Source organism: Centruroides vittatus, unplaced genomic scaffold, assembly GCF_030686945.1.
Source record: "Centruroides vittatus isolate TY-2023 unplaced genomic scaffold, ASM3068694v2 scaffold_576, whole genome shotgun sequence".
NCBI classification, from domain to species: domain Eukaryota; kingdom Metazoa; phylum Arthropoda; class Arachnida; order Scorpiones; family Buthidae; genus Centruroides; species Centruroides vittatus.
The window spans coordinates 820140-841185 of record NW_027122713.1 but is presented as its reverse complement, the minus strand read 5'-3'; the positions used below and the strand labels follow the sequence as shown (position 1 = coordinate 841185).

General features: G+C 30.9%; 1 protein-coding gene across 3 annotated transcripts in view; it reads right to left on the bottom strand.

The window, feature by feature from the left end:
- LOC136989515 (uncharacterized) overlaps positions 1-21046 on the bottom strand; it is a 127456-nt gene that overhangs the window by 93963 nt on the left and 12447 nt on the right. Inside the window, exon 1 of one of the 3 annotated variants that reach the window (XM_067287700.1) lies at positions 12493-13253. The exons of 1 other annotated variant lie outside the window; for it this stretch is intronic. In XM_067287700.1, coding sequence (XP_067143801.1) covers positions 12493-12526 — 34 coding nt within the window. In that variant the 5' untranslated portion in view covers positions 12527-13253. Of the gene's footprint in view, positions 1-9645; positions 10122-12492; positions 13254-21046 lie in introns of those variants that run through there. One more of the 3 variants, XM_067287703.1, reaches the window with a different exon arrangement.

The following is a 21046-nucleotide window of genomic DNA, read 5'->3' as shown; positions in this document are numbered from 1 at the left end:
ATTCAAGCAAAACTGTTTATAACAAATGAATATTTATAATACTTATTTTATTGTTAATTATTTGTGCTTTTCCAATAGCAGTTGCCAACAATCTATCCAAAAGAACCCAGAGAAGCTAACTCAAATGTTAAAAATATTTGAATCATTTTAAGTACCTTTACATATGCAAGACAATTGTATTATGAATGGTCTGATAAACTAAATTTTCCATCATAAATGTTTTCAAAAACAATAAAGTTCAAACAAATAAATTTTAATTTTTTGTTTTATGTCAATAGGGAGTGTCTAAACCCCTATAACCCTCTTGGACACACTTGGTAGTTATATTTTTCGTTGGAATTCAATTATGAATTTAATACTGTAAAATGTATTCAAATAATCTCTTAATTTTCTTACAGAAGAAGTCAAAAGTAGATTTATACTTTTGATTTCTTTATATGATGTGAGCATGAAGTCCCTCTGAAGTGGACGAGGAAACAGGAGAAACTTGCAGGAACAAAGTAATGATGTCACAATGCGTGTTGAAGGAGTTGAAGTTGTGATGTCACCACTCAGTCAAGCCACGTGGACATGGTGCACTGCAAAGGGACTTTATGATTGCATTGTATATATGCAATGCTTAAACCAAATATGGACAACGTTTCTATGATGAAGTAGAAAGGTATTTAAAAGGTTTGTCTTGTCATTCATTACTTTCTTTCATCCAGTTTAGTTCTTGCTTTGAAGGACCATACACCATTGTGTCAATGTAAGATAAGACCAAACACCCTATTTAATGTAAATTCTACAGCTAGCTTTAGGACTTCTATTCATTGAACACACAAGCTCACTATAAATTACTTAAGACATTAATATGTTTACAGATCTTGACAGCATGCAGGCCTTGGGGAAAAAAATCACACGAGGATGCCTGTAGCCCAAAGCCTCAGATTTTCCATACCTGGTTTAAACCAATTTCTAATTATAAATGCTTGCAGAATTCATTTAACTCAAATCAAACATTTTAATCATATAAATAATATTTTATTTATTTAAAAGTTCATTCATAAAAGCAATATTAAAAAAATTTTTTGAAACAAACAGTAACATATTGTTATTAATAAATCATTTAAATTAGTAAAATACAATTGTATAACCATCATATCATAAAAAAATCAAATATGGGAATTTATATTTTTTAAATGTTTCCAAACCATGCTAGACTATCAATAATATATAGTAACTGCAAAAGAATTACACATTATATAAAATACTGTCAGAATAGCAAACAATCAACAAATTGTTTTCTTTTAATCCTATAAAAAACAAACTTTATATCAGTCACATTATTTAGTTTATCGTTGAAAAGTTTGATTTCCTTATTAGATAAGTTTCTGAAAACAAAAAAAATTACCTAATTTATCATAAATAAAAATAAAAATTAAATTATTAACTTTTCAAACAGTTTCTACAGTAAGATATTTGTCTTTTATTATTATTATAATTTTTTTTTTTTTTTATTCTTTATAAAATTCTGAAGCATTGCTATTCAATAATCAGATTACTCGTGATCAGATTTTGGGTTGTTCACCCTTATCTATATAATACAGAAATTTCATTCTTTTGTAATTATAATAAATACTCATTCATGCATGAGACACAATCTACATACATTTAACCTCAATGTATAAATTTGAAGTTCTAGTAGAAAAAGAATGACAATTCTTTCTGATGAACTTTTCACTATTGTATACACATTATATATGCACTATGCACATGGTAAACACATACAATGAATTTAAGATAACTGTTATTACAGACTAAAATACTAATATATTACAGCAAATCATCAATTTTAACTGTATAAGATGTTAAAAGCTGTAAAACAAATTTGTCAATAGATAGAATCAATTTATGTAATAAAATACAAATCATTAAACAATCCAAGACAGAAGACAAAGGAGTAATGAGTGAAGAAGGACAAAAGAGTGTTTTTCAAGACTTATGCATCAAAATAAAGAACAAAATACAAATGTGAAAACTGTTTTTCTATAGTTTGACTGAAATATTCAGATACAATAAAACAAGGAAAAAATGCAGAGTATTAATTGATAATTATCATCAGGCTGAATTTATATATATATATACAGTAGAGTGTTGATTATCTGACCCCCGATTAACCAACTTATCGGTTAACCAATCGCGTTCTAGTCGGCAAATTCAAATGTCCACTAGTGATGTGGCGCTACAATATCTGGTTATGTCTTGGCTACTGTAATATTATTTTTGTTAAAATTTTGCATGTTTTAGCTGGCAGCACTGGCTCGACCATGAAAGGGAGGCTAGTATTTAAACCAGGCTTAATACACTTTACTAATAATGTATTTTTTCATACTTTTCGGTTATCCAACCAACCCCAGTCCCCAATTAAGTCGAATAATCGATGCTCTACTGTATATATAATTTATATAACTCCTATTCTATAATACTGTGGAGGCTGAAAAACCTCCCCTCAAAAAAAAATTCGTGTCAAAAAAAACAAAAACCCCATTTAAAATGAGGTCATGGGTTCATAGTCATAACTCATTTAGCATGCATATAAATCTGATACCAATAATAATATCACTAATTTACAAAACCAAATTGCTAAGTTCAGCAAACCAAAATTATTCTTTGCTCGGTAATGTTTTCCACTATTCAATGGCCATTCTCGGCTTGTAATTATTAGAAACAAACAATGCAGAACACAAATTTAAAACTATGTCCTACATCCAAAAACATTTGGCCATGTAAAACACAAATTTAATATTGTGTTCTAAATTGCCAAAAATATTAAATAAAGAATAATTTTGGTTTCCAGAATTTAGCAGTTTAGTTTTGTAATTACAAACACTAAACTAATTTTCACATTTTTTTATAATTATATTATGACTACTTTTTTGATTGATTTAATGTAAATATATCACAAGATACAGAGATTTTTGATCTTCCACCATATTATTTAACTTTATTTTACGTTGTTCTAAATCAGCGATTCCCAAAGTGGATCTACTGAAGGCAGTAGAAGACTCAAGGAGGCACTGGAAGGCAAGGGACAGTACGGGTGTAGGAAGACAAGGAAGAGAAAAATTTATTTTGAAACAAAACATATATATATATGTAAGAAATGTACACACTAAAAGGAGGTGGTAGTTTGAAAAGTTTGGAAAACAATGCTCAAAATAAAGTGCTTTTCATATAAATTGATACACATTACAATTTCTGATAGATTAATATTCCAGAATGTTACTCATACTTCCTACACACAAACTATATTTAATTAGCTTTACAAAAAAAAATTATTTACAGACAAGTTATTCAAACCAAAACATGACCATTAAGTGGATTTTATCAAAATAATTTTAATATTTTTTATTAAAATTCAAAACTTAAATAATACTTGCCAAAGCCTGAAATAAAGATAAATAAAAAAATTATCCATGTTAAATGTCAAGACACAACAATCACAGACACCAATTTTACAGACTGACCTATTGTAATAAATTATAAAACACGATAAAACATATATTTTAATACAAAAAGTTATTTATTGAAGCTAAAATACTTCTATCTTGATGAGAAGCTGCATTCTATGCTATAACAGGACTTCCGATATTGTTTCTGCATTGAGTATAAATTGCAACACTATCAGAAGTAATATTAGCTAATTCAGACACATTCAATTAAGGTCAACATGCACAGGTAGTAAAATTAAGATGACAATTAGCATCAATGACAGTTCTGCCAATTGTCTGGCAAAGATGATTGGTCAAGCCTGTCTTCAACGCTCATTGTCAATGTATGCTTGACATTTACTGTATATAAAATTATATAATTCAGCAGAACAAACAAGTATAATTATTTTATATATATAGGTAAATTTTTGTATACCCTCTTTTACAAAAATATATATAAATATTTAGATATAACTATTCTGCCTAATAGTAGATGTTTATATCAACAATTTATGAAAATTAAAAAAATTTCTGATAAACATTTTAAAGTTCTCACTTTCTAGGAATTTTCTTTATAAAATAAATTTCTTACACAATTTTCAAATAACTTAATAACTTTCTAAAAATACATTTTTTAATTAATTCTAATATTGTTGAAAGTAATTACTTTTTAGAATTTTGCATGTTATTACAAATTTCTTATTAGCTTTAGATTTAGAAATTTTTTGATTAGAAAGCCATATCTAATTTCAGACAGTTCTCTAAGGCTGCAAGTTGTATTACAGGTTGTATAAATGTATACACTAAGAATACATGCACAAAAAATATACACATTTTACATTTAGATCATCTTTATTGAAAAAAAAAAAAGAAAACTTTCATAACTCCCTCATACTTTCATAAATCAAAGTTCTTGACAGTAAAATTAAACTTCTACTATTTTATATTTTATCAGGTAGCAGTAAAAATCACAAAAGGCTGCTTGAATTCATAGGTTTTTTAATTAAAAACCTATGAATTCAAGCAGCCTTATACTTGTCAATGAGATACTCAAATCTGTAAACTTAATGAAAGGTAAAACTTTCATTAATACTATTAATAAGTAAAAGCATCAGTTTATGTGAACATCCTAGTGACAGACCAGTTAACTTGTTTATAAGTATTAACAATACTAATAAATGATTATTTATAAAATGTAAACTATACTAATGCATTATTGTTATTGTAAACAAATTAGCTCTTGTTACTCATAACAATAAGTAAGCAATAGTTACAAGTATTGTAAACAATTCATTGCTAATACATATACTAGAAATCCATTTACTTTTCAATTTAACCGTCTAATAAAGCATCTTATGATGATATTTTTTCATATTATAAAATAAAACTGTAGAAAATACAAGATTTATGAAATGTGCTTTATGTTCACGAAAACAAAATTAAAACAGTGGCAGCTATGATCCTTTCTTAATAGCTACACTGCCACTTTTACCTTATAGAAAATTTATTTTATAATCAGAACTTAAAGAATATTTGATATTTACTTTGCACATGTTTAAAATAAACTCAAGGCGTAAATACAATAAATATGAATAATTTAAATTATTTAACATAATTTATTAATTTAATTAACATATAATTAAAAAATTACAGACATATCTCACTTTAACACTTTGCTTTAGAGCACTATAATTGATAATACAATGCTTTTCCAATTACAGTGGAACCTTGCTTAACGAGTATCTCGCACAACGAGTATTTTGCATAACAAGCAAAACAAATTGTAAAAATTTGTCTCGCTTAATGAGCAACATTTCGCATAATGAGTGACAAGGAGAGGGGAAGTCCCGGATTGTGCGCATGCTCCATCAGTCTGTGTTTAGCACTCGTTCCGCCAGCATCTTAGTGTCGCTTGTGATCACACATTTTTCCAAACTTGTGTTCACACATATTACATATAAACATCAACAACCGTAGCCCGTTATATAATAAACATGTCAAATGATGTACCAAATTCTTGGGCTATGTAAAGGCTATAATTAAATTTTAAATTACTGTATTTCATTTTTTTTTTTCGTTTTCTGCAAATCAAATTTGCATTCCAGGTTGGTTCATTCCGTGCTAGAAGAAATGATGATAATGATTCATGCTCCTTAACAATGTATATTGTATAATTTTCTTTGAATAAATGTTATACATAAAATATTTGAGTATTTTTTTGGCATGGAACGCATTACCATATTTTACATTAATTTATATGGGAAAAATTGTTTCGCTTTACAAGTAACATTCTGGAATGAATTATGCTTGTTAAGCAAAGTTCCACTGTATATTCATGTTTATTATTTTTGCAATTTACCTTGCTCTCACAGTGATTTTCACAGTTTATTTTTATTTATTATTTTCATTTTTGCATCATTTTATTAGTCTAGCATTTGAGTGTGCACTTAATGACAGTTTTTAGGCATTTATATGCACTGGAAAGAGAAAAAAGGCTATGATTTACTTTAAGGCAATATTTACTTTATTGCACTGATCTAACACATAATATTAGCTGTACTATAAATATTTATGAAACAAATTCTCAAATATCAATGACTCAAACTTCCCTTATTTTATATTTATAATATATTTAAAAAAATTCAATGCATTATATACATCCTGAAATCTCATCCTAATAATTACATATAATTTGGGAATATGTAAAAACCAAAAAACTAAAACTTTACTGAGAATACTTTTGTCTTTCATATATTTAAGATTTCATAAATCTAAACAGGATATAGATTTATGATTCTTTCTCTTTTCAAGCATCATATTCAGTTTACAAATAGATTCAAATGAAGACTTGTTAAAGATCTATGAGAAAATCCTACATATATATGTAGTTCTGTGTATTCCAAAGCTTATTCAGATTATAATCAAATTCAACATCTCACTTTACAAGTCATGAAGGTTATGAAAATAACTCTGGCATTGCTAGAACTATTTAAATAAAAATTCTAATTTAATTTTTGATATTAATAAATTCTTTAATATAAATGGATTATGAACTCTGAAATGAGAGTGATTTAAAATTAAATTAATGTACTTGATTAAAATTCAAGAAAAATAAATAAATAATTCTTGAAATGATATCAAGATATCACATTATCACGAGGTTGGTGTAAAACTAGTATTTGTAATGTCTTTACACAATTTTCAAAAAATCGAACTTTGAATTTCAAGGCCTGCATAACAGACAGTTGGCGTGTATATACATCTAAATGAATTATAAATTTGATACACTCTGAATAATAAACTAACAAACTATTCAAGGTCAATTCATTAACATAAAACAATGCTTCCTAGACTTATATTTCACTAAAGATATAATAGTCCTGCAGGATAAACTGTTATTCCATAACACACAACCTTGAGAATGTACCAGAGACAAATTTGTACTCTAAAAACAGATTTTGTTTTAACTAAAATATAAAGCAAGACAACTTCTTTTGTTCTGCTGAAAAAGCAGTATCATTAATGTTCATCCTAATGATAGAAGAAGGAAGATAACTGTGACGAAAATTAAGTTCTTTAAACCATAAATAAGAAATAAATTATTTTTTTAAATCTAAATTTTAACTAAATTAAAATTATATTCTAATAACCTTTGAACAGTGGCATAACAATATAATTTGGCAGCTATGGCAAAACACAAAGTTTCTTCATATACAACCAATTAAATATGTGCAGTACAGTACACATATATGTTTTCAAATTACTTTTCTGATTATATGTAATTATTATTGATTTAATAAATAAAATGGAAAGTATTGTTACCTTCGATCAATTGAAACCTATAGCTAGGGCCATATTGGTCATATCCTCTATGCCACTATGCCACCGAGCCACAAAGACGCCAAGTTTAAACAAAAAATTCAAATTATAGCATTCTAAAGTAATTCCAAATGATACAAAAACACACATTACAATTTATTTCTGGATTACATCTGCTGTTTTCATTCTCAATCTAGATAAAAACATGTTTACTTAGCCCTGAAACATAAAGCGTGTCAAAAAAAATTTAAATCTGATTGCTTCCATTCCTGTACACGATAAAATTATTTAAACATTTTAGTATCAAATCCAGCCAATTCTTTAAATTATAATGATAAAATTCATTACATCAAAACACCATACTTAAGCTCACTTATCGGCAAGAGTTCTTCTCGATAATCTCTTCGAATGGTACGATTTATCCGATCATTCAAACACGAATTGAGTCATATAAAATGCCCACACGCATCTAAAAGAATTTTCATTATTGCCTACTTCTACATGCAGCGTAGGCTAAATATTCCCAAAAGATAAGCTTATTGAAAACCTGATTCCACTTGTTAAGATAGGAATTTGATTAATGAATTTTAATAAGTTCAAAGTTCTAGACTGAAAAAAAAAACACATTATGTTAAAGATAAAAAAAAGTCATAGAACGTGTTAACCGGTTACAGAAACATCGAACACAGTGATGGATGTAACGCCTACGCTCGTCACACATAATAAAACGGGATAGCAGTGGCCACTTCTGGTCACGCCTTCAGATATCATCTAGCAAACAAAGCACCTGCTCCATAGTCGACTTCTATCAATAGCACAATCCTCTGTCGACATTAACACGAGTAATTCGGGTAATTTTATCGGCCTTCCTAGCTCTATTTTTGTCTCTAATCGTGAGAAACGATCCCCGCGAAAGACAGGAGGCCCAAACAGTCTGCTTGCAATTGGACAATGCTGCACTATGCCAAGAAGTAAAAAAAAAGAAACAAAACAAAACAAAACGTGGATAAATTAATATTTTCCCGTATTAAAAAGCCCTTATTTTAGTAATTATCAAGTTTTTCTCGTTTATGGGGAGTATTTTCAGTTTTAATTACCACGTGACAAAAGTTTACGAGTAATTCTACGTTGCCGCGATGATGATGATGATAATAGTTTAAAACGAAGCAAAAAACGGGATAAATTAACATTTTTTAATGAAATTTCTCTAGTAAATGATCGCCCATTTTCGATTTTTAGCGCATAATGTAAACCCTGTAATCAGTTTTAATTGCACACGACATTTAAGCGAGAGTGATGAGAATATTAAGCTTTAAAACGGCGGAAGTAGTAGACAAATTAGTAGTTTTTATGGAGTTAATGGACTAAATTATCATCAGATTAATCTTTTTTCTCATTACAGAAAACTTTAACCGGTTTTCGAGGGCGATATGAGAGAGATTTTAAAAAAAATATTTGTATCAACTCATCGTCTAAGTAATCATCTTGATCAAATTTTACACGCGTGATGAGGAATTTCAATTAATATGAACAGATACGTCACGAGAAGAAAGGCTAGGTGACAAACAAAGCTCTTTTTTTCATTCGTGGTTAAAATATAAACAGCTTCTTACTTCACCGGGCACCTGTCTAGTAATATCAACACGGAGTTTCTGAAGAAGTTGGGTCTAAATGCCAAACAAGCAATGAAAAAACAAAAAAAATACAACTTCCATCGTCCCAGATTTCGTCTTTCGCATTAAAAATAATGAAAATTGTAATCTTCGTCCTTTTTAAATAGAAATTTAACCTTTCTCCTGTAAGTTGCGGTTTCAGAATAAGATTTCCTCCACAGTTATCAAGAAAAACACCGTTGAATCACGCAAACAGAAACTATACCTACAAAAGACGATTTACCTAGTCTAAACTTCTAGTAAAATAAAGCAAATTAAATTTATATCTAGCGAATAATGCGAGGAAAGTCGCTTTTCCTCTTGATAGAATCATAAATGCGCGTTGATATCGCATCAAAAACAATAGAATATGTAGGACAGAGCCGGGAGATGGGGAAGGAAAAACAACGCTTCAAGTTCACTAATTCTCATCTGCGTGGAAAATAAGTATTATAGGGAAAAAACCACCCCCTTTATCATTAAAAGATTGCATCTGAATGTAACATCCAGGGCGTAAAAGATAGCGTGTCACGTCAGAACATTCACCAGTCGAATGCTAGATATGGGCAACAGCAGGAAGATAATTGTTATGCATCATTACTCGATTCGTATCGCATAAACAAAACCGACGTTTTAAGCAACTATGTGGAGCAGTATCGGTTCCTATTGAGTCATAAATTACCACTTAATTACAAGCTTACCTCAACGGTTTCGCCACTTATCTATCCAGTTTCGCCGTAAACAATATCGCTTGGTTACTTTGATAACATTTTTATCATCCTCGCTACGTGAGCCGCTTGTTGCTGGTACTTTAATCAGTCAAGTTTATGAGGCAATATACTGTGACGAGAGCGCGCTTGGCCTAGTAAAGCTTTAATCCAAGTTGGAATTGTCCCAACGACACCCCTCGCAGTCTGCAACGTACTGAAAACAATAATAAACGCACGACGTTCCCTCGTCCTTGAAAGATTCACATGATGAAAATTCAAGGTTTTCGATTACTTAAGCTAATTGCAGCTGGCTGATTAGCATTTCCCGTCGTTTTCTGTGGTGCAGAATTTAATTGCGTCAATGCGAAACGTCATCTTTTTAAGGAGTGACGATCCCGATGGCACTTCCTTCTACCGCAACAATATATTCGAAATATGACGTGGATCACGAACAATAACAGGAAGAACCAATGCAACGTATGACAGGTGAAGTGATGATGGCTCGGACAGCGGGAGATCAACGTCCAGAGAGGAAAATTATTTTCTATAATAAGGTGCTTCCCGAATGTCTTTACACCTGACTGTTTCCATTAACTGTTTACTTTATATATATATAACTAAGCTACCGTGCAAGACTAACGAGAGGTAAACATTTTAAGTTCTCGGCCTAGCGGGTTCTCTAATTTATAATGCCAAAAGTGAATATTTTTAGAGCGAAATTTTGAGTATTTTAAGAATGTATCCATTAGAAAAGTAAGCGTCCATGCGCAGGTCGTGTAGGAATGTCGTAAGCTCGTGAATTTAAAATATGAACTCCAATCTCTAGAAAAATACCTCCCAAAACCCGAAGTATCCCACCCAATGACAAATTTCAAAATGCAACTATGAAAATCTAAAACGTCATACGAAGAAATATTTAAATACAGTATGTAAATTATCACAAACCACTTGAATCGTTAAAGAATTCGCCCTTGTAATTTCTGATCGAAGAATTTTAAAATATTAAATCTAACGTGCAGAAACCATGATTTAGAAAACGATCTGAATCGTTAATTTCAAAGTTTAACGTATTAAATTCGTCATCTGAAGCACGAACTTTGAATTTTTAACACCTGGACACCGCAAAATTTGAACCACTCCGATATCTAATTACACGAATTTAATCAATTTTAACTACGATCCGAATCCCTAACCTTTAGATCAGACTTCGAAATTCCACACTAGACTAAGAACTGCTCCGAAATATGATTGATACTCTAAAAAAAAGTATCAAAACAAACCGTCAGACACATAAATCTCGGCAAATTTCCTGAACTCTCCAGACAGGAACCTCACAAAAAAATGCCTCAAAATATGAAAATAAAATTCTCTAGTGGACTTTTTACAACTTTAAAATATAAATTAAATAAGCTTTTAAATTAAATCGAAACCCGCAGAATAGCGCCTGAAGCCCGTCGAAAAATTTACTTGATTTCGAAAAAAAACGGGAGTCAACACGCAACGAGTAAATCATATCTAGAGCTGAAAACGACGTGCTAAATATGAGATAATACAATAAAACGAGGTGGGCGTTACGAACTAGAATGTTTTTAAGCAGGCCACTGGTTGTTCAAGGCGGTCCACTTCCTGTAAATTGCATTTTAGACATCATTTTCGGAACGAAAAAATCGAGTTGTTGAGGGTAACGAGTCAGAGCCAAGCTAAAATTTACTAAGAGAAAGACGACTCCCGACGAGAAAACGAACAATGCTACAATTCGATCTGGCAAGTTCGTATTACCATCGAGCATCAGTACTTTGTACCATGGAGTAAAGCTATTTGAGACTGTCTGCCACGTGTTGCTCTCGAATCGATTGATGTACAGTACTGTACCTCCGGAACCTCATTGGTTATTAGCGCATATAACTACGTGACCCTATTCTGTCGAAGCAATTCATCCGCTTCATCATTTGCGTAAAGTGAAGAAGAAGGAAAAAAACCAGTTTTTTGAAGTAAAATGCGGAAATGGAGGAACGTAGCTGTTGCTCAGCCATCTTTTATTATTATTTTTTTTTTTAAGTGCGATTTTAACTCGATAAGTAGTAGTAGTGTGTTCGAATTCTGGTTCCTTCCACCCACGATGTGACCTCTGATTAGAACTAGCCCTTTCAACACGCGACTCATGACTCAAATGCCGCACGATCGTGATAGAAAGTAGTCACGAAAACAGGTGGCTAGAAAACCGAACGCGAGAGAGAGAGAGGGGACACGAAGGTCGAATGATAACTTACAGTTTATAGATTAAAAAAAAGAAAAGAAAAACTATCTTTGATAAGAAAGTTTCGTTAACCGAGCGAGTTTTGAGGGAACACGTTAGTGGTTCCGAGCTATAGGGTAAGTGACCATTACACTCGGTTATTGAACTTGCTACAGGTTCAAGTCCAGTGCGAAATACAAACATACCTTTTTTTCCATCTGCACTCGATTTTAATCGGGATTAAGATAATGACAAGCCTCTAAAATGAACCGGCATCGAAACTCTTAAAAAATAGAATAATTACACGATCTCAACACCATCCCAAATAAGGTCCGACCTTGAAAACACTATCCAAATGGGCTTGTCCTGGTGTCAACGTCTGCACCCGAGCCATCTGTACAATGTGGAGCGCTTCCTATACTTCTTGCTTCCACATATGTTCCTTGAACGGGAGACGAAAAGATTCCCCTTCCTTCCTCTTCCCTCCTAAAATAACAATGGGTAGTTCCAGCGGGAGTTGAATGGGAACAGACGGAAGGGGACATCTTTTCATGTGTCTTTAACTAAGTAGTTATAAAAATCTTTTCTCGATATAACCTTACCTTGTTCCGATATGGCGTTTGCCACCTTAGCCATGCAGAAGCGATCACATATTAGTAGCGTGGGAAGATACGCAAGACGGTCGGAAGTAGTGCTGCTCGGTTACTCCAACACTCGAATGAGCCAGTGAAGGAATTACAGCGCGACTCGCTCCCCAAACGGCAGTATTAAGAACTAAACCACCGGTCAGTCGAGCGTAACTCACTTAGTCCAGGTGAGAAAGCAGAATTGATGGCAATGCGGTCATCGAATAAATAGAAATCGTGCGACACACCACAGTTCTGGTTCAAAATCATTTTTTTATTAATGACAATAGCAAGCTACCGTTCATTGCAACCAGAAGTCATTAGTCAAGGTTGAAAGGTTGAATGATCGGTACAACAATGACATCTTCGAGCCAAGATGGATAAAGACAGAGACTTTAATCGAATGTTTATAGATGCGTGCAACCATCTCCTTAAGTAATTCAATATAATCAATCAAGGGGCCTCCTAGACGTGAGCTCCGATTATCAATCACTACGTCGTTCGTCGTCGATGCTCCCTTTTTTTTATATAGACCGGTTGTTAGTAATGATGAAAATTACGACTTTCTGTGGGATTAACAGGTAGCCAATTTTATGAAGTCGTTCTCCATCGAGTATCACAACAAAATGCACTTGACAAGTGACTCAACTGATGACTCCCGCTGAGTCATCGTCTATTCCTTACTGCTCCTGCCCTGGTTTCCGATCGCAGCCAAATTTTTTTCTTCTCCTCTTTCTTTAACTTTTGTAAATGTAATCCTGATAAAAACACATGACGAAGGTAATTCGAAGCTCAATTATAGCATTGTCTACAAGAATTAAAACAGAAAAACGCTCCTTTCGAACAAAAAATGGCGCCAGTTATTCGACTCTGGTGACGCCATACCGATAATAAGTTAAAGTACCACGTGGCATTCATCTCTTATTACTGTTAAATGGTATGACGAAAATTACACGGATAGAGAATCGTGTACCCATTAATTAAGTCAGTCATTAGCTGAAAATTGTGTAAACAAATTGCTTATAAAATTCACTAGCGGCAGGAAAAGCTTATATTTCATAAGGGAAAGAAAAAAAAAAAGAGCTTCCACGACGTGTTTCTATAATTATGCGTGACTTAAACTTTTAATTATACAGCCGTTTGAGTGAAATTATGACTAAATTACTCAACATGACGTTCTGTCCGACAGCAAGAAACCACATTCGAGTTTCTAATAAGGTATAGAGCTTCCTACTATACTTTTAAATTAAACATTTATATTACTGACCCCCTGTACTTTAATGAAATCGTGAGGGTAATAAATGCAGTGTCACCATTTGTAAGGATATTAAATGATCTTTTAGCATTTTGGTTAACTTTCAAGAACATTAATCACACCTTACCGAATAGATAAGAGCGTTAAAGATTTACTAAAATGAAGAAATTACTTGTAGATATTGAAATTTCTGTAGTATTAGAATTTTAAGCGTAATTTCTGCACTTTGATATATGTTTATGTATGCGAAACATATCCCCTGCATCTTAATGAATCCGTTTAAGAGCAGCAAAAAAGTGATTTCTGCACGTAAATAAACCTGTATGGCAACCGAAACCATGTTAAAAAGCAGTCCAGAACAAAAAAAAAGGCATATTAACAAGTGTTAGAAGGGTCGATTTACGCTGAAAAACGAGCCGTTTCTCATTTAAATTAAGAGGATATCGTGTTCTAGTCAAGTATTTTCTTCATCCAAACAAGCGATCTACAGGTTAATCTCCAGAAATTGCGTAATTATCGAACTTCCGGTTAACTTCTCCCCCCGCATAGCGCAAATTTTCGGATATCCTGTGTAAATCTGATAAAATAAATTCCTGCGCAAATCGCATAAAAACTGGATCTATGTTGCATTGATTTGTCACAGAGAAGATAGCATCTCCCGGAGAAAAAAAAACTGTTTTAATATGAAACAAATGTAACACTATGATGTAATTCTACTCTTCTCTTCCCTCTACTCATAAAAATGTATTTAAAAAACGGAAATTTGCTCTATGGAATCTATAAAGATAAAAAAAATAAAGTCAAGATGAAATTAATTAATATTCAAGATAACTTATCTTTATTGCCATCTTATACAGGCCATACTTCACACTTAAAGTATGAAGTATCTATCATATACCTGTTAAAATAAAATAATGTTGGTGAGGATGTAAGAAAAATTATCAAAAACTATTCCAAAAGTAATTTATCTTCCTCATTTAAGAAACCACAAAAAACACTTTCCTTGACCTTGAAACATACTAACCATCCCCTAATATGATGAGAATGCACAAGGACTAAGTTAAAAACTAGTAAGTTTTTAAAATTACTTCAAGAATTACATAAGAACAGATGTAGGTAATCTCTTCCTGAATTAGTTTGAAAGAAGAGGAAATAGGATTACCTGCAAGATTTAGTGAAAGTTGTCCATATTCACCAAAAGGTAAAGCTTGCTTTAAAAAGCAATTTTCCAAAAAGAAAAAAAGAGGTCTGAAGACAAATCTTTTTTACTAGGTTAATCAATTAATTAAGAAGTGGCTCGGAAATTTTCAGGAGATGGTTGACCTGGATATGTCATGCCTTGTCCCTCTCCACCTGACCGGACATACGAAGGATATAATAAAAAGCCTTCTTGGTGCTCACAGGATGAAACAAATTTTAAAACAAAATAATTACTTAACAAAAACAAAGCTATAAAACCAATCTTATTATTATCATCAGCACATTCTACTTTACATGAAATAGAAATATGTGAATTCCATATAAAATTATAATTAAATTTATAAAATAAAACTGAATCAAAAGTGTATTTTAAATAATTCTTAAAAATGCAAGCATGATGGAAACAATTTAAAATCATAACACTCAAAGAATATCTACATATATATTATACTTTTCCATTATCTATATGTATATACAGTCATACCTCGGTAGTCGAACGTTTCGGAGCCCGAACAAATCGGTACTCGACCAAAAATTTCGAAAAATAATGCCCCTGTTCCCGAACAAAATTTTGGTACTCGAACGGGAAAGCCCGCCAAGTCGACGCCGACGCCGACGCCACGGCGGCGGCGTCAGTTACGAGACAGTCCAGTTAGGCCTAAATTTATTTAAATTATTTAATTAAAATTCCAATTATTAAATTTAGCAAGAGATGGCGCTTAACGCCTAACTCTAGTACCAAATTATCTTAAATTATTTATATTACTATAGCCATTTGCTAGCCCGATAATACGGCAGTTGTTGGTCTTTACGAGACAGTCATTGTTTACACATTTACTTACACATGCACATTAACTTACGCTGTGCTATATTTTTTGAATTAGCATCCTTTTCTTTTGATTTATTAGCCCTTAAACATGGGTCCCAAGAAGAATAAAAGTGAAAGTGGTCAAGTGAAAAGGAAAACAGTGAGAACAACAATCGAACTGAAAAAAGAAATCATTGCTAAACACGAAAATGGAGTGCGTGTTTCGGATCTTGCTGTCAAATATTCTATGGCTAAGTCGACGATATCGACTATTTTAAAGAATAAAGAAACAATAAAAAAACATACTAGCGAATCAACTGGGGATTGGAACGCATTAATCTATTTTACATTATTTGTAATGGGAAAAAATGATTTGGAGTTCGAACATATTGGTACTCGAACCTCTTTCTGGAATGGATTATGTTCGAGTACCAAGGTACCACTGTACAGGTGTTTATTCTCATTATAAAAGCATACAAATTAGCACCAAGGTATAAAATGTAATAAAGGTAAAACTGTTTGGTTCAGGTAATCAAAGTTTTATTCAAAAAACATTTCCAGCTTATAATCAGGTCAATTTTACTTTAAATGCAAATTGAACGTTACAGAAGAAAGTTAAAAATCTTTGAATACTGGCATCATGTGAGTATGATCAATATGGCCCTGGTCATACCAATATTTTATTTATTAAATCATTAATACTTACTTGGGAAAATAGTTTGGTAAAAATAACTTGAGAAATGATATAAATACATCAAGAAAAATTTTTTATTTTGGGCATCAAATATTTTTTCTACACTACTGCCTTTGACTACCTGAATCAAGCAGTTTCATCCTTATCCTATTTTTTGTTTTGTTTTGTTTATGTAAAAATACAGATCATAGATTCCTGGAAAGTCTAAATCTGATCACAGGTCTCCTGTTCTTTGCAATAATCATTCTTGTTAGGTGGCTGTTTACCACTAAGTTAACTGAAAGTGATCGTCTCTAAAGCTACACTTAGTAATCTGTAGCAGAGGCAAAAATTTAGCAAGAGAGGTTGCAACTAGAAAAATTTAATAGCATTAAATGTTGTATAAAACTGCAATGCAAAAATACACAAATTACACTGATATCAACTCAAAAACCCAATGCCAAACAAATTGCTGAATTATCAGGCTATAATACTGCTAATACTGTATTTTACGGACTATAAGACGCACCTTAATTTTTAAACAATTTAAAAAAAAAAAATACCTATAAGACACTACGGACTATAAGACACACCTGAATTTTGGAGGCAATTTTTCGAAGAAAAAAGTGCATCTTATAGTCCGTAAAATACGGTATTAATTACATAGCCATATTATAGACAAATAATTCAGCAATTTGTTTGGCATATACACAAATTGTGTGTTACGTGTGTTATTGTATAGGATCAGTTTATAGCAATGGAATCTAGTACATAAATAATAATTACATAAAATCTCTGAACAAATCATATACAGGTTTGAGTCATTAGTTTCATACAAATGTAAAAGGAGAAAAATCATATTTTATTACGTTACTAAATATTCGAAAACTAGGGGTTGTACAGTTTCAATTTATACTTATGTGGCAACTGGCTATAGTTTAATTTTACATTTACATATAAAAAAATAGGTATTAGTAGCAAGGTGTACAACTGCTTCCTTGAATCCCTCTAGCTGTACCATTGCTCTTAATAAAGAACTAAACAAAAATAATACAACTCATTTTTACTATTTGCAGAATTTTTATCTGTGCAAAACAATTGTTATTCATCTTTTTTGCTTTAAATTTTAAAAATCACAATTTATAATATATTAGTTAATTTTAAGTAACCATTATTGATTAATTCTGCTCTACTAAGAGAGAATTTCTGAGAAAAGTTTAAATTATTTTAATGAGCCTTGTCAACAGAATTGACAATTTAAAAAAGTAGAGCATGAAACAGAAGTGTTATGCAATAAAATGCATCATGATGTGTATATTTATATTTATTTTGGTAATTTTATTGACTTTTTCATAAATAATAGGCCATACATCCAATTACAATAATAGAAATGGTAAAAATTTGATTGTACGTAAGAGGTTCATTGAACTATATTCTAATCATATTCAACAGAAATTATGATTAATGTAACAGTAAATAGGGCATAAACATATAACATTTAACAAAATATTAAACTTTATCTTAAAATTTTACAGTTTGACAGTTTTAAGTAATTCATTATCACACTAAGAAATTCATAAAGAAAACTGCCCATTTAGCAATAAAGATCCTATTCAACAGTGATCAGTAGCTGATTAAAAAGAATATGAACTATTATTAATTATGCTAGAAATATTCTATGCAACTACTGTGTTATTTTCACAGTAGTTGCATAAATACTATTATACAGTTTTTTTTCTCCTGGAGATGCTATCTTCTATGTGACAAATCAATGCAACATAGATCCAGTTTTTATGCGATTTGCGCAGGAATTTATTTTATCAGATTTACACAGGATATCTGAAAATTTGCGCTATGCGGGGAAAGAAGTTGACCGGAAGTTCGATAATATTATGCTAATATTATGATCTTCAAATTGAATGAAACTTGGTAAAACTTGTAAGAAATGGAAACAAACTGCTTTTCAGGTAGCCAAAATTTTTATTATAAATATTTTCAGTCCAAATTAGATTTCAGCTTCTATACAGAATGCCTGAATTTAAACTGTTTAATTTTAATTTTCAGCATACTCATATTTAGTACTGGGTGTATGAAATTGCACTGTCTTTTGGAATCTTTCATTTGATGAATTAAACAAGTACTTTTGACATTTCACAATGTCTTCCTTAAATGAAAAAAGAATACATTAAAAGACAGTACAAAAGACAGTACAATTTCATATGTACAGAGTAGTATATTTGGTGTCATAAGTTTGTAAGTGAGAATATAAAATTTTAGTATTGGTCATTTCATTTATTAAAATTTATATATATATTGTACATGCATCCATAAAAGCACCATTCAAGTTAACATATTCAGTTATATATTCATGAATATTCCATAAAACTAATTTCAATGATTACTAATATTTTAAGGTTACTGATTAATTTTAATGATTACTAATATATGTATTATGATTATTAATTACTAATGATTGCCAATATTATCAATGTTGAACACATTTAATATAAATAAAATAGACTGTTAAGGCAACTCCACATTTACCAATTGACAAATAATTGCCTATTCATCTCCTTTGATTCGGCACTATACCAACTAATAGTAGGAAACAGCAAATACTGAATATCAGTCAACAAGTAAATTATTCGCACTGCTCAGTATTGACCAAATGCAAACATTTGGTCAATACTGAGCAGTGCGAATAATTTACTTGTTGACTGATATATTATTTGCTGAATGTTGGACGGTATTGACCAAATGCAAACATTTGGTCAATACTGAGCAGTGCGAATAATTTACTTGTTGACTGATATATTATTTGCTGAATGTTGGACGGTATTGACCAAATGCAAACATTTGGTCAATACCGTCCGACATTCAGCAAATAATATATGGAGCTGCCTTTATACTTAATAACATATTTCTGATCAAGAGAGGATTGCTCATATGACATTTTTTTTTAAACAAAAAAAATTTTGAAGAATTATTGATGATGATAACTTCATTTCTGCCTTTAAAAATCTCTGAAAATCTTAAGAAAATTAGTTTTTAAATGTTAAAAACTAATAGTCATTTTTCTAGAAGTCAAGAATGTTTAGTTTATTAAGTACTTCTGAAAGTATTTAGTCCTCATTCTTACAGTTCCAAAATGTCAGTTAATCTTTAGAACCTCTGGAAGCTAATTCTTTTTTACATGAAATGTTCTACAAGCTTTTTTAAAATAGCTGACATTTTGGGATTTGCAGGAGAGGGCTTATATCCTCTTAAGTGCTTAGCTTTCTAGAAACAGTTCTTTTTAGCTTTTTAATTAAGGAGTCAAAAGAAAATGTTGCATTTTTAAAATATCTATAATTTGTAGGTTTTTTTTACAATTTTTAAGAGAATGCTACTTAAATCAACATTATTACAAATTTATTATTAACTCAACTGTGACTAGTAAAATTTACTTTAATTTTATTGAAGTGTTTTAGTTTCATATTCAAAAAAATATATATTTTTTAGTTGTTTGTTATAAATCATAAGAATTATTTGAAATTTTAAATAGAAATGAATATATAAACTGTTTAATTTATCTGAAAGTAAAGTTAAACAAATTAACAACAATTTTCACAAATGAAAACAGTTCTAGCCTATTCCAACAGTAATATTTTATTTACCAAATGTTTTTGGCTGAATGGGCAGACATCGTCGGGATCAAATCAACGACAAATTGAATATAGAATGGAATATAGAATTCAAATTTAAATTTGAAAATTATGCAATTGTTGTATTCCACATTCTGATTTGTTATTGGTTCAATCCTGATGATGGTTGCCCAGTCAGCTGAAAACATTTGATAAAAAAAAAACATTACTGCTAGAAGAGGCTAGAACTGTTTTCATTTATTCAATACACATGTTTGAGACACTTATTATTAACAACTTTCACAATTTACTTCTAATGTTGTGACAAAAGTAAAAACACAGATTTCAAAGCTTTTAACAATGTCTTACAATCCTTCAATACAGGCTCCACTAATCTTGTACAGGTCAATAAGATAGTCACACTTATGCTGCAAATTCTTCCATTGGTACATAGAGGTTACACATGGAGCCTATACTGAAAAAACTGATATTTATGCTTCTGTATGACAACATTTTTTGTCACAAGCTATTCAGTTAATTTAAAACAAAATGTCAAAGTTGTCAACATCATTTTGACTAACCTTGTATATTATTTCCATATTCTAATTTAAAAAGATAACCTGTTTATTCTGACAATGATAATATTTAAAATACACTTTCAAGTTTTAGTAATGTATTTGATAAAATTAATACAGTTTTTTTTTTTTTTTTTCCTTTTTAACGTTTTACACAAATATATCTACTGTTAATGTCAAATTTAACTACAAATTTTACCAGTAATACTTAATGTATTAAACTAACTAAAAAATGTAAGATTTATATAATAATTCACATGAAGTGATAAATCAATTCAATATTTCTGTGCAGTCACTTAAAATAAATTCAGTTCTCAGCACATTTATGCTTAAAAAATATATTTTCAAGAATCAATTTATTCTATCAAACAGTTTTAATCACCACTGGGGTGCAAT